This window comes from Callospermophilus lateralis, chromosome 16 (genome assembly GCF_048772815.1).
Source record: "Callospermophilus lateralis isolate mCalLat2 chromosome 16, mCalLat2.hap1, whole genome shotgun sequence".
NCBI classification, from domain to species: Eukaryota; Metazoa; Chordata; class Mammalia; order Rodentia; family Sciuridae; genus Callospermophilus; species Callospermophilus lateralis.
In genome coordinates this window covers 12,042,783-12,057,443 of record NC_135320.1, presented here as the reverse complement: position 1 = coordinate 12,057,443, position 14,661 = coordinate 12,042,783, and the positions used below count along the sequence as shown (strand labels likewise).

The 14,661-nt window shown below is 36.3% G+C and overlaps 1 protein-coding gene across 1 annotated transcript in view; it reads left to right on the top strand.

Moving 5' to 3' along the window:
• Prkdc (protein kinase, DNA-activated, catalytic subunit) overlaps positions 1 to 14,661 on the top strand; it is a 162,682-nt gene that overhangs the window by 33,124 nt on the left and 114,897 nt on the right. The window contains exons 23-29 of the mRNA XM_076836401.1: positions 837 to 927; positions 1,935 to 2,098; positions 2,818 to 2,970; positions 4,410 to 4,517; positions 6,844 to 7,070; positions 12,321 to 12,415; positions 14,263 to 14,362. Coding sequence (XP_076692516.1) covers positions 837 to 927; positions 1,935 to 2,098; positions 2,818 to 2,970; positions 4,410 to 4,517; positions 6,844 to 7,070; positions 12,321 to 12,415; positions 14,263 to 14,362 — 938 coding nt within the window. The remainder of the gene's footprint in view (positions 1 to 836; positions 928 to 1,934; positions 2,099 to 2,817; positions 2,971 to 4,409; positions 4,518 to 6,843; positions 7,071 to 12,320; positions 12,416 to 14,262; positions 14,363 to 14,661) is intronic.

The following is a 14,661-nucleotide window of genomic DNA, read 5'->3' as shown; positions in this document are numbered from 1 at the left end:
AATAATAATTTTAAATAATTTAAGTTTTAATATTTAGTAAGTATTAATGAGTGTATTTTAAAAATAACAACTATTTAAAGAATTTAAGTTTTGTTTTTTTTTTTAAAGAAAGAGGGAGAGAAAGAGAGAGAATTTTTTTTTTTTTAATATTTATTTTTTAGTACTTGGCGGACACAACATCTTTGTTTGTACATGGTGCTGAGGATCGAACCCGGGCCGCACGCATGCCAGGCGAGCGTGCTACCACTTGAGCCACATCCCCAGCCCCAAGAATTTAAATTTTAATTTCTAATGTAATAAATATTAATGAGCATTACCCACATAAATAAAACCTTTCTGGGGTTTTCTGATATTTCTTAAGAGCTTATTAAGGGAGGGCTGGGGATGTGCCTCAGTGGCAGAGCACTTGCCTCACACATGTGAGGCACCGGGTTTGATCCTCAGCATCACATAAAAATAAATAAACAAAATAAAGGTATTGTGTTCATGTATAACTAAAAAAACATTAAAAAAAAAAAAGCATAAAGTGTCCTCCCCAAAAGCCTGGAATTCCTGCTCTAGGAAATAGATATCCAACTTCATAGTTGGAAGAAATATGACTTTTATGAATTTGCAATAAAATTAATAGCACTACCATGTAGGATATAATTAACCAGTAAGAGGATTGGGGGCATCGCTCTGTGGTATATAAGAACCTGGGGTTTGATTCCCAGCACTACAAAAAAAAAAAAAAAAAAATTAGCAATAGGAAGGGTGATAAAATAGTTTTTCCGTATTTTCATCTTCTCTTTAATTTTAACTCAGATATTACATGTATACAATTTTTCATTTTGTAGAATGAAACACTGTCCTTAGAAGAAATAAGAATTAGAGTAGTACAAATTCTTGGATCTCTCGGAGGACAAATAAACAAAAATCTTATAACAGGTAATGTTTTCTTTCAAAATAAATTAATGTGTGTAGATATATTTGTGCTTCAATTGGGATCAATACTGTCATAGTATATTCTGATATTTATTCCAATGTGTGATTTACGTATTTTCAAGGAGGATTATAGTGAATAATGTACCACTTGATGGAATGCTTTTATTATACTCATGCCATTGGAATAATTCAACACACTAACAGAGCAAATGTTCTAGCTTGATTTGTTACACACACATATATTTTTTTTTCCATTTTGAAACAATCTAATTTGGCATTGTTTTCTGTGGGTAAACTTTATGTTAGGGGAATTTAAACTTTTAAAAACTCAATATTTTAATACGTGGATGCTTTTAGATTGTTTTTATGACAATAATTTTGATTAGTAAAAACTCATTTGTTTTTACTTTTGAAATTTGGTATTAAATACACTAATGGCTTACTGTATTTAACTTAGTGGCTTGGTTATTTAGGAAATTTGAATCTGTACTTGGAAATAAGCAGGAAATTTTTAGTAAAAATATTTTTCATTTACTATTTTTTCCACAAAATACCCTAAGTAACCCTTACTGAATTTGAATATTAAATATTCCAGATTGTTAATTTGTTTGAAAATATTTTTACTGAAGTTAAATTCAAAAATACTGTTGTCAGTACTTTTAGATGTTCTAATTACATATCTGAAGTAGTAAAAAGGAAAGATGAATAAATGTTTAGTTTAAAAGTTTAAAAAGACCCTGATTAGCCTGGCATGATGGCACACATGTATAATCCCAGTGGCTCAGGAGGCTGAGGTAGGAAGATCATGAGTTCAAAGCCGACCTTAGCAAAAGTGAAGCACTAAGCTACTTAGTGAGACTCTGTCTCTAAATAAAATGCAAAAAATTAAGGCTGGAGATGTGGCTCAATGGCCAAATGCCCCCACCAAAGACTCCGATTGAGCCAATGAGAGGTAGAACAACTGATTTAAGAAGGATTTTGAATGGAAAAACACTCTTTTTTTTTGTCAGCCACGACTTCAGATGAAATGATGAAGAAGTGTGTGGCGTGGGACAGAGAGAAGAGACTCAGCTTTGCAGTGCCATTCAGAGATATGAAGCCTGTCATTTATTTGGATGTATTCTTGCCCCGGGTCACAGAATTGGCTCTTTCAGCTAGTGACAGACAAACTAAAGTACTTTTATTTTTCATTTCATATATTACTTAGGGTCTGTTGCTTTGAAAACACATTGGGTAGGAAAAGAAAATATATTTTAGACATTCCATTATCATTAATTTTGTATTTTTCTAACTGCTTACTTATCATTGATAAATAAAAATTAAACATAAATTATCTTAATAGATAATAACCTGGCAGAAAATTAATATGCCAAAAATTCTTCATGATAAAAAATACAGTACAAAGGGCATTTAAAAATGATACTTGGTGTTTGATTATTCCTTCAACCTTAAAAACAAATCATCTGAAATTTTAATATAGTGTTATAAATAAATACTTGCTAACCATGATAGTTGCAAATATGCTTACAAATGAAGTGATGTCTATAATTCTGTAATGGGGCATTATTCAAATATAGTTCTTAAAAAAATTTTTTTTAAAGAAAAAGCAAAAATAAAGGGAAATACATTTCTTGTGAATGTATTAGTCCCAGTGTCTAAAGCTTTTAAATATCAATTCTTGGTTCTTAGATGAAGATCAAAGTGAACAGAAGCATTAATTTTATCTAAGAAGTGCTACTTCCAGTTAATTTATATTTGAATTATATTACATGATAGTGATAGTTATGTGCAACAAGTTTTTCTTCTTAAAGGGCTAAATTGAAAAATACTTCAAAATATTCTTTTCTTGTTAACATTATAATGTAAGCTTTGTTGAACTCTTGGCCTATTTAGGTGGCAGCTTGTGAACTGTTACATAGCATGGTCATGTTTATGTTGGGAAAAGCCACTCAGATGCCCGAAGGTGATCAGGGTTCTCCGCCCATGTACCAGCTATATAAACACACTTTTCCTGTTCTGCTTCGCCTTGCTTGTGATGTAGATCAGGTAAGTGCATGATTTTGAATAGAAAACTTAAAAAGAAAAAAAAAAGTGTTTAGGCTTGGTGGTACATCTCTGTAATCCCAGCAACTTGGGAGGTCGAGTCAGGAGGATTATAAGTTCAAGGCCAGCCTCAGCAACTTAGTAAAGCCCTAAGCAACTTAGTGAGACCCTGTCTTAAAAGTTAAAAAGAGCTGGGGATGCAGTTCAGTGGCTACTCACTCCTAGGTTAACTCCCCAGTACAAAAAAAAAGGTCTCCTTCAGTTGTCAAAGGGTTTGCTACACATTGGAATAATCACCTGGGAATCTACCAAACATTCTGATTTGATTGGTTATGGATGTGACATGGAGAATAGGACTTTGAAAAGTTGTCCCAGCAACTTCTTTTGTGCCACAGAGTTGGGGCGCCAATGTTATAGTCACTGAGAGTCTAGGCATCTTTAAGTGGATTAGCTGTCACCCTGCTCATGGATGGATGAACTCCATCTTTCAGGAAGTGAAGAAGTGGCTAGGAGTCAATGAACAGATTGGAAATGTTGGGAAATGACCTGTTCTTGGTTCTTCATGGACAGAACCTCCATTTCTGTCATGAAGCAGAAAAACAAATCTCACTTCATTTTATGAAGCTGGCATAACCCTGTTATCAGAGTGTACACATAAAAAATAAAGTGAAATGCAAAAGTCACTTATAAATGTATTGGAAAATTTTGCAACATATATGAAATCATCATGATTAAGTGGAATTTTTGAAACTGAAATTTACCATATAAATAGTTTAAGAAGTAGCTATTCTCTCCATAGAAGCCTAAAGGTCTTTGGCTGATCTTGGTAGTCTAGGCATGGTTTAATGTTGTCTTAATATAGTAAAGACTATTTACCTGAGTTTCATAGTCAAATCACGGTGATCTGGTTCCTATGCCTATTGCTCGGAGTGGTTCCTCAGTATTTGGAGTAGGCAACAGAACCAGAGGCACCTGCCTCTCCTCTTTAACATTGTTCTTCCCTATGGCATAGACTTTAAAGTCTGTATGTATAGGGCGTTGATCTGGCTTTCATTTTATCACAGGGATGGCATTCATGATGTAGGAAGCCACAGGCTCATTATTTGCTTTATGGTTGATTAATGATAATCTGTATCTAATCTAGAATACCTTGTATACACATTTAAAATCCTAAAGTAATGAAGATAAATAATGTATACCCTAAATTACCCTCCTAACTAGAGGAACAATGAGATTTAGAGGTACATTTTTCTTTGCTGAACTCTAGAAAGTAAGGAAGAATAGTTCATTATGGAATTGAACTAGAAAAAGAAATTAATGAAATCACAGTAATAGTTTCGCTTCATTTTGCCCTACTGTAAATGCCATTTAATGTTCAATTTCCAGTTTAAATTTACTTTAACACAAAGGAAAAAAACTCCAGTGAAGTCTTGTTTTTTCAGGTGACAAGGCAACTTTATGAGCCACTTGTTATGCAACTGATTCACTGGTTCACTAATAATAAGAAATTTGAAAGTCAAGATACTGTCACCTTACTAGAAACCATATTGGTGAGTAGTGGTTGATTCTTTTCTTGCTATTCCTGTTGTCTAGTTACATTTAATACCAAAATGTAGCCTCTAGTTGGATCCTTTTATCTTTTGTTGTATTTGATTTCTAATGCCATTTTAGTGGACACAATGCCATATTTATTTATTTAAGAGATGCTTTTAAATATCTATAAATAACAGTTGACACATATTTTTCTTCTGTTTTCTGGGAAGGCAATTGTAAATTCAACAAATTTTATCTCATTAAAAGTGTGTGTATGGTGCGTGTGTGTATGTGTATGGAGTAAGAATATTCTTTGACTTATTGGAGGTATGGTAGCTCTTTTTAAAATACTTTAAGTGTAATACTTAGTTTAAAAGTATAAGGAATTTTTGAGCTTTCTCAGTATTTTCCTGTATTCATTCAATAGTTAAAGGGTCCTACTAATAATAGCAGCTTATCTTTTACATAGAACTCTCCTGACATGGTAGAGGTAGAGTCCTTAGGATCTGACCACTGGCTTGCTGAGGACAAAGGTAATGAGGTCAGCTAGACTATGGTATCTTTTGATGCATGTGTATAACTGTAATACATACAGTAATAATTTTTATTGTTTGATTTTTGTCTATTATTTCAGTTTATCATTTTATTTCGTTATACACTTTAGAATTGAAAGCTCTAGTTAAACACATAGTGAATTTGTTCAAACATGTCTTTTAATTCTTTGTTCTTGCAAATTGACTCCAGTTTACAGCTGTGTGCCATTTTTCTCTTAAGTTTGAGATGAGTCAGGAAAATAGGAAAATTGACAAGAGCATCCAGAGAGAAGCAGTGAAGGCATTAAGTTTGTGATGATTGTGAGGATTTGGATCTGTTTTCACGTTTTTATTGTGTAGGGGCATTGTGAAAAGGGAGGCTAGAATGGTGTTGGACAGAAGAGCAGATCATTCTGTAGGGCAGCCACACATCCTGGTGTGTAATTACAAATAGTACTACTTTCACTCCTAGAGTCACCCTAATTGTATGCCATGTGATAGGCAACAGAGAGTAAGTTGTTGAACATTTTTAATTAGGAAGCAGACCATAATTATATCTATAACATTATTCCTTGCAGTGTCTACCAGTGAATTCTGCTTCTAATAAATACAATTAATTTAATTTGTGTTTTACTTATATTCAGATTGGGTTTGTTTATATTTAAATTTTTTTTTTTCAGTTACACATGGGCACAATATCTTTATTTTGTTTATTTATTTTTATGTGGTGCTGAGGATCAAACCCTCACATATGTGAGGCAAGCACTTTGTCACTGAGCCACAATCCCAGTCCTGTTTATATTTTTTGTGGTACTGGGGATTGAACCCAGGGGTGCTTTATCACTATGCTTACATCCCCAGCTCTTTTTATTTTATTTCGAGACAAGGTCTTACTAAGTTGTCAAGGCTGGCCTTGAACTTGTTAGCCTCCTTCCCTGATTCCTAAGTCTCTGGGATTATGGACATGTGTTGCCATACCTGGCTGGATGTGGTTTATTCTATTTTGTTTCTATTCTGAAGCAGCTATTTTAGTTATTGCCTTTTCCCTTTTGATTCCTAAAGGTAGCTGAAGTAAGGGTTTTCAAAAGAAATCTAGTGAGATAATGATAAAGTAAAATGAGATGGCTGAAAGAGAAGGTAATGAAGAAATGTGAACTTTATAGCATGGCACTTCAGTGAAGGAGAGCCATTGCTTTATTAGAAAGAATTGTCACTTCCCTAACATCAGCACATGTACTTTCTTAGTCTGTTGTCTGTTGCTATACTGAACACCACAGACTTTGGTAATTTATAGAGAATGGGCTATAACTCATGGGTCTGGAGGCCAGGAAATCCAACATCAAGGTGCTGATATGTGATGAGAGCCTTCTTGCTGCATGGTAACATGTGGAGGGCAAAACCTGGTGAGAGAGTGCCATCATGGGGGTCCATCCTCATGACCTAATTTCAGTTCTGTTTACCTCCCAAAGACCCTGACTCCAAATACTGTTAACATGTGAGTTTAGAGATTATTTTCAACATAGGATTTTGGGGGGACAAATTCAAATTATCTCAGAATTTTCTCCCCTTTTCATGGAATTTTCAATTTATTATTTAGTGTAAAAGACAATGTTTTCCTTGTGTTAAAAGGAACTTGTCATTTGAATTTAGATTCAGGGAAACCAGATTGTTTCTCTTAGTGTTTATTTTTTCTTGTCTTGTGCTATAAATAATTTTCATAACATTCTAGTCATGCTTAAAGGCAGATAAGGGTATTTGGCTGCCACTATATGGATATAACATTAGTAAAATAAATGTGTCTTTGTTTCAGGATGGAATTGTAGACCCCATCGACAGTACTTTAAGAGATTTTTGTGGTCAGTGTATTCGAGAATTCCTCAAATGGTCCATTAAACAAACAACACCACAGCAGCAAGAAAAGAGTCCAGTGAATACCAAGTCACTTTTCAAGCGACTTTACAGCTTTGCACTTCACCCCAGTGCTTTCAAGAGGTTGGGAGCATCACTGGCTTTTAATAACATCTATAGGGAATTCAGGTATGTGAGACACATGACAAGGAAGGGTATAAAATTTGCTCTTGAAACTTGTACTGGTACTTTTTGAAAAGTGGCTTAGTATTTCTGTTCATGTATTTCTGTATCAAGTATTTAGTAAGTAATTATGTGCTGGATGCTGTGCTGTGTTCCAAGGTTTAAAAAATGAATTAAAATTCAGTTTGTACTCAAGATGCTTAGAAACTAGTAAGAAATACATACAAACATAATACTGCAGCAGTTTTGGAACCTACGGGGGTATATCCAGTCCAGTCAGAGTAGGTTAGGCAAGGATGTCAAAAGGATAAATGAGAACAAGCCAGGGTGTCCAGATCAAAGGGATGTAGTGGAGAGGTAAGAAATGGGATGGCATCTGAGTTGATGCAGACATTTGATTTACCCAGACTGGTGTTGAAGGTTTGGGAGATAATACAGCAAGGCTGGGGAATAGGGTTTGGGCTGCTGTGGTGAAAGTACCAGCTACCTCTTGTTTCAGCAAGTCTGTGGCGTTTTGGGAGCTGGGATCAGTGTGGTTAGATTTCTTCTTAAAATTATCTGTTGGTAGTTGGAAGGAAAGTGGGTCTAAGTGTGACACCAATGAAGAGGCTTTTTCAGAAGTCCAAGAAAAAGATAATTACTGATCTAAGGTGGTAGTGGTGGTTGTTCATTGATTCCATCACTTATTAAGTATATTATGAACCAGTAACTTATTAAGAATATTAATTACTTGTTTAGAATGTTATGAACCAGTGTGCACCTATAGTCCCAGCTACTCAGGAGGCCGAAATAAAAAAGATCACTTGATCTCAAGAGTTTTGAGACTAGCCTAGACAACATAGTGAGACTCCACCTTAAGAAAAGAAAAGAATAATAGCAATAATATGTGCCAGGTATGGTACCAAATGCCAAGATATAATGATATAGCCCTTCTTGAGGGCTACATGTCAGAGAAAGAGATACTAATTCAGCTTGCAACTGAAATTAGTGATGCTACATAGTAGTTCATAATTACTAAGTAATCTTATAGTGAGAATCAAAACTTGTTTGGTCAGAATAACTTTTCTCAGAAAGTGACAGCTGGCATAGAGAAGAGGGAATCAGTGATAAATATCAGATGGCTGAGCCAGGTGTGGTGGCACTTGCCTGTAACCCCAGTGGCTTGGGAGGATGAGGCAGGAGGATCGCCAATTCAAAGCCAGTCTCAGCAACAGTGAGACACTGAGCAATTCAGTGAGACCTGGTCTCTAAATAGAATACAAAATAGGGCTGGGAATATGACTCAGTGGACAAGTGCCCAAGTTCAATCCCTGGTAGCTAGAAAACAAAAACAAAACCAAAAAACCAATATCAGATGAATGTGTGGATGGGAATCTATATGTATGTTATGAGAATTGGCCACTTAAAGCCATATGTTAATTTTTTAGCTTTTTTTTTTTTGGTACTCAGTGGGTGCTCTACCACTGAGTCACTCGCCCAGCTTTTTATTTTTTATTTTGAGGCAGTATCTTGCTAAGTTGTTGAGGCTGGCTTTGAACTTGTAACCCTCCTGCCTCAGCCTCCCAGGTTGCTGGGATTACAGGGGTGCACCACAGTGGTCCGCTCTTTTTTAACTTTTTGTTGTGGTGGTGGTGCTGGGGATTGAACCCGTTGCCTTGTGCATGCAAGGCAAGTGCTCTACCAACTGAACCATATCCCCAGCCCCTCTTTTTTAGCTTTTTAAATTGTGAAAACTATTTGTAGAGAAGAGTACGTAAAGCAAGAGTGTATAAAGTTTATAGAATAATAATAGTAAAACAGGTTGTCACATACCCCCTAGATTGAGAAATAAGGCATTACCAGTATTCTGGAAAATTTCTTGCCCTTCCAGGGCCATCATTCTCTTGACTTATGCTACTTCCCCTGCTTTCCTTTTCTTCCTGCTTTTCTCCGTAGTTTTATATTTATCTCCTGTCCCCAAACAATATATTTTTGTGTTTTGAAAAGTGGGTGGTGAGGGCAAGCACAGTTATGTGAGACAAAGGCAGTCTTTTAACTTTTTGTTGTTGTTGTTCTGGGGATTGAACCTAGGGGCACTGAATCACTGAGCAATATCCCCAGCCCTTTTTATTAAATATTTTTTAATTCTGAGACAGCATCTCACCAAGTTCAAGGCTTTGAACTGTGATCCTCCTGCCTTAGCCTCCTGAGCCACTGGAGTTACGGGCATGTGCCACCGTTCCGAGAGTCATTTCCCTATTGAGGGATTCTGGGAGACTAAATTGAATGGAGACTGGCTTCATCCTTCCTCATAGATCATAAGAGCAAGTTGGATCATCAGGATCCATAGTCAATCCTGCAAGGCAAGTTTCTTCAGAGATGGCCATGAAGTGGACCAGAATCTGATGTATGGGGGAAGTATCATCCAAGGATATGGGCTATCCCTTAGTTCCTCTTCTCAGCTCAGAATGCCCACCTTGTCTGTCGGGAGTAAGTCAAAGTTTAATACTCCTGTGGCTAAATGAGCACTGTTAGCTGATCTAGGCAGAACACAGAATTTCCCAGAACATGGTCATGATGAGCCAGTCTCAGAGAAAAACTTGAATTTGCCTGGGCATTCTGTCCAGGTGGAAGGATACATTCATCCATGTCCTGTTGGAGACAGCTATCAGCATGTCTTTTCTGCAGTCCCTGCTTGCCAGTTTTGTGTTATGTCGAGCTCGCTCTGTGTGACTATGAGGGACTTTTTATATGGTGCTGAGGATCAAACCCAGTGCCTCACACATGCTAGGTGAGCACTCTACTGCTGAGCCACATACCTAGCCCCATCTTTTGGTCATTTCTTGACTTCTTTCCTCCGTTTGTGCTTCTGTTTCCTTACCCTGTATCATTGTCTTTCTTGGGTACTGTAATTTGTTAGACCACATTTCAAGTGACTAATTTGAGAAAGAATGCATGAAAGAGAACTGTTTGATATCTTGCATGTTGGATACTATAAATTGAAGCACTAATATTTCCTTTCAGCATTCTGATGAACTGGTTTCATGATCCTTTGGAGGGCAGCTTAGTCTTATTTTGTCATATAATTTCTTTACTAATACCTATCAACTGCTTTCCTGGCGCCTAATATAAAAACTATTGATACTTACCTTGGCCTTCTAAGACCTTTTCTGTTCAACTTGCAGTTCTTTCACAAATCATTCCTCCGAGTGAACCTTTTGCTGGTTGACTCTCTGTTTTCCTGCTTGCCTCCATGTTCTTATCCATACTGGTTCTGTTTTTTTTTTTTTTTGCAGCATCCTTTACTTCAAGGATTTGAGATGTTGGGGCATGTAGGGGGCTTGTGTAACTCTGAAAGGCCCTGTCCCCCTTGGGAATAATTTTTTTTTAAAATTATTATACTCATGCCAGTGTGACTACCAGTTTCCATTTCTCATTGTAAGTCCCATACCCTCGTCTGTGCTTTGCTCTGCTCTTCTTATAGCACGAATGCATCCATCCCAAGGGGTAATACAGTGACTGAGGCTGAAGGCTTCACTGAAACTTCCAACTCTTAATTTTGTGTGAACTCCCGTGACACTTATTGTGTTATATTTAATCTTTTACTATCCTTTGTCTTTAAGGAACACATTTTCCCATGAGAGATCTGACCTCTCCAACTAAGTATTGGCCCTTGGTACTTAGGACACCAAGTTTACTATGTGTTACAGTCACATATCACTTGATGGCAGGGATGCATTCTGAAAAATGTGCCCTTAAATGATTTTGTCATTTTTGTGAACATTGTAGAGTGTATTTACACATTCACTAAGTACACAGACTAAGACAGCTATACTGACATTAATCATTGTAATCCTCTAGGACTACCGTTGTATATGTGGTCAGTTATGTGTGAGTGTATAAGTTAGATGGTGCACAGATGTTGATTGAATTGATTACTTGCATGTACTAGATATACTTATGAAAGGCTCAGAGTTAACTATTGGTGTTGACTTAAATTTTTTCTCAGAATTAAAAATAATTGTTTGCCAGGTGCAGTGATACACACCTGTAATCCCAGCGGCTCAGGAGGCTGAGGTAGGAGGATCGAAAGTTCAAAGCTAGCCTCAGCAATGGCAACGAGCTAAAGGCAACTCAGTGAGATCCTGTCTCTAACTAAAATACAAAATAGGACTGGGGATGGGGCTCAGTGGTTGAGTGCCTCTGAGTTCAATCCCCCGTAGTAAAAAAAAAAAAAAGTTTATTTCATTGACACTCAGTAGCTGGATCGTGAAAGTAGAAAAAATGTTACATTCTATGATCTTAAATGCATACTTTTTTGTGGCGAGGGGATGCTAGGGGCATTTTACCACTGAACTTCAACCCTAATTCTTTTTATTTTTCTTGAATTTTACCAAACGTTTATTTTATTTTACTTTACACATTTTTTAATTGGTGAATTATAGTTGTACATATTAATGGGATTTATTGTTACATGCACACAATCTGACAATATAATTTGGCCAACTTCACTCCCTAGCACTTCCCCATCCTTCTCCACCTGCCACCCTTGGGTCCCTTTCCTCTACCAATAGCCCTTTGATCTTTAGGAAATCTATTCTCATCTTTGTTTTCCACTTTCCTCTCAAACTTCTGAATGTAGGAGAAAACACATGACCTGTAACCTTCTGAGTTTGACTTACTTTTCTTAGATGTTGACTTGATTTAAGATAGGATGAGAGCTTTTAAATTTTCTTTATTTTAGAAGAACATGGATGTGTTATATGGTATCAGTTCTTCTTTTTCCTTCCATTGAGTTTTAATGAGCTCTGTAAAATGTGATTGGAATAGTGGTTCTAAGGTTATGTGTCAGGAACAGTCTCCTAGGGGGAGGAGGCATATGATACCCGTGGATGGAAAAGAGCCAGTACTGCCTCTTGATTGATTTATAAAGCCTCATGTTTTATTCTGCTCTTGAGGAAGTATTATTATTATTATTTGTGTGTGTGTGTGTGTGTGTGTGTGTGTGTGTGTATGTTGTTGGGGATTGAACCCAGGGCCTTGTGCATGTGAGGCAAGCACTGTACCAACTGAGCTATATCCCCAGCTCAATAAGGAAGTAGTGTTCTTTGAGAAACATTTTAGGTTGTTTTATGTTTTAAAACATTTGGATTTTTATTGAAAAGAAAAAACAAATTTGTTGAATGTTTGCATTCTTTAGTACCATTACTTTTTTTGTGTGTGTCCTTAGCACTTTATTATTTTCTTAGGTGAAGCTTAACATTCTTTATTTTGCAGGGAAGAAGAGTCCTTAGTAGATCAGTTTGTGTTTGAAGCCTTGGTGATCTATATGGAAAGTCTGGCCTTGGCACATGCAGATGAGAAATCCTTAGGTATGTGTCATACAGCTGTTCTGTTTGCTGTAAGGTTTTAAAAGTTTTCCCACCCAGTACTTAAGGCTCAGGTGATTTTCTTATAAGGGATGTTTTCTTTTTCATATCTTCCATAAATAAATTTGATATGTCCCTTCTATACCTCAAATCCAGTTTGTAGGTTTTTCAAGTCCTCACCTAAGATTCCCTGATGGCTGTAGAATTACCCTTGGTTGGTGGAAGATCCTGCAGTGCAGCCAGTCAGTGACTAATGACATGAACATAAAAATGTGCAGAGTCACAGTGCTGAAGAAAGCTGGATGCAGTAGCCACTGAGAGGAGGCTAATGTCTCTGAACTCTCTAATGATGACTTAATAGCTCTCATTATAAGATTGTGATAAAGCTATTTCAGCCATGATTAAGGAATATGAAGAAGGTTCTGTGTCAGAAGTGGGCTAGGCTAGAGTTGTTAAAGAGTAATAAATGTTAAGTTTTTATAATTAAATTGTGTCTAAACAATACTAGAAACGTCATAGAATTTTTGAACTAGAAGACTTCCTAGAAATCTCAGTTGGGTTGGGTATGGTGGCATACGCCTGTAATCCCAGTTGCTTGGCAGGCTGAGCTAGGAGGATTGCAAGTTCAAGACCAGCCTCAGAAATTTAGTGAGGTCCTAAGCAACTTAGTGAGACCCTGTCTCAAAATAAAAATTTAAAAGAGGACTGGGAATTTGGGCATTTGTCTCCGTGGTTAAGCACCTCGAGGTTTAATTGCTGGTACCAAAAAAAACCAGTAACCCCCAAAACAAAAAACCTCAGTTGGTCCCAATATTTCAAGATGCAGAGTGTTTGTGGCTCATTACATCACATAGCTGTGAGGTGGCAAGACTTCTCTTTTACTTGTCTACATCTTGGTTTTTGTTTATTTCTTAAAAAGACAGTTTAGAGGTTAAGATTTACCTTTATGTCAAAAGTCTGCCATAGGCAATAATGCTAAAAATTTAGTCCTTACCTTAAAAATTTACTTTGTTTATATTGATTATCCACGTAGATGCATTTTCTCAGCAAATGAGACTTTTCCTAAAATCACTGCCTTATGCTAGGCAGTGATTCCCAGCACTGCAAAAAAGGAATAGAAACAAAATCTTAGTGACAGAGGTTACTTTGCACCCTTTTTCCTTTCCTAAATAATTATAGATCTCTTTGAATGATTTGCCACCTTAGTTCTGTTCTCCTTCTACAGTGGCTATATATATGTAATATGGTTTATCCTACACAGGAAGAATGGGAGACCAAGGAACTTACACTCCTTAAAGAATAGCTTTGAATTGAGGTTTTAAGGTTCTGGCCTAACATGGGGTTTTATAATATATACTTGGTCTCTTATCTCTAGTTTATTGTGTAAAGTTGTACTTTGGCTGCTGACAGTGCTGGTGGTGCAGATTGTAGTTGGTATACCGTAGTTGTGATAATACTCTGTGTATATGTGTGCATACTTACGCCATGCTATCATAGTTTTAAATCTGGGTTTGTTTTTGGACATGCAATATAAACCATTTATTGAAATTTTGTATTCTGAAGGATGGATCAATATTAAATCTAGGGGCTAGGGTTGTGGCTCAGTGGCAGAGAGCTTGCCTAGCTAGCCCACATGCGGCACTAGGTTCAATCCTCAACACCACATGAAAATAAATAAATAAAGGTATTGTGTCCATCCACAACTAAAAATATTTTTTTAAAAAATATTAAATCTACAGTAAAATTATCTTTTTAATCACAAAATTAGACCTATAAATATACACTCTTACCTTATTAATAATAATTAGCTGTATATTTTCTTTGGAATCTATTTTGTTACTGGAGAACAGGTACAATTCAACAGTGCTGTGATGCCATTGATCACCTCACGCGCATCATTGAAAAGAAGCACATTTCTTTAAACAAGGCAAAAAAACGACGTTTGCCACGGTAGGTAATATTGTTTCCTTTTCTGGTTTTAGCTACTAAAGGATTATTGGGGACAGATGTTTGGAACTATAAAGAATTAGTTTCCTGAAAAAAAAAAAAAAAGTATGGAAACAGAGAGAGTCAATTTTCCAAAGGAGTTAAAAAGCATTCTGTTTGAAAACATTTGACTTAAGGTGGAAGTTATTGATCCTGGTTGGAATAGTAGAATTGAAGATTAGTTTTGAAACTGAGACATTTTATTTTACCTCTATTGATTTTTATGTTATTGTTATCTTTTGTGGTGCTGGGGGTTGAATCCT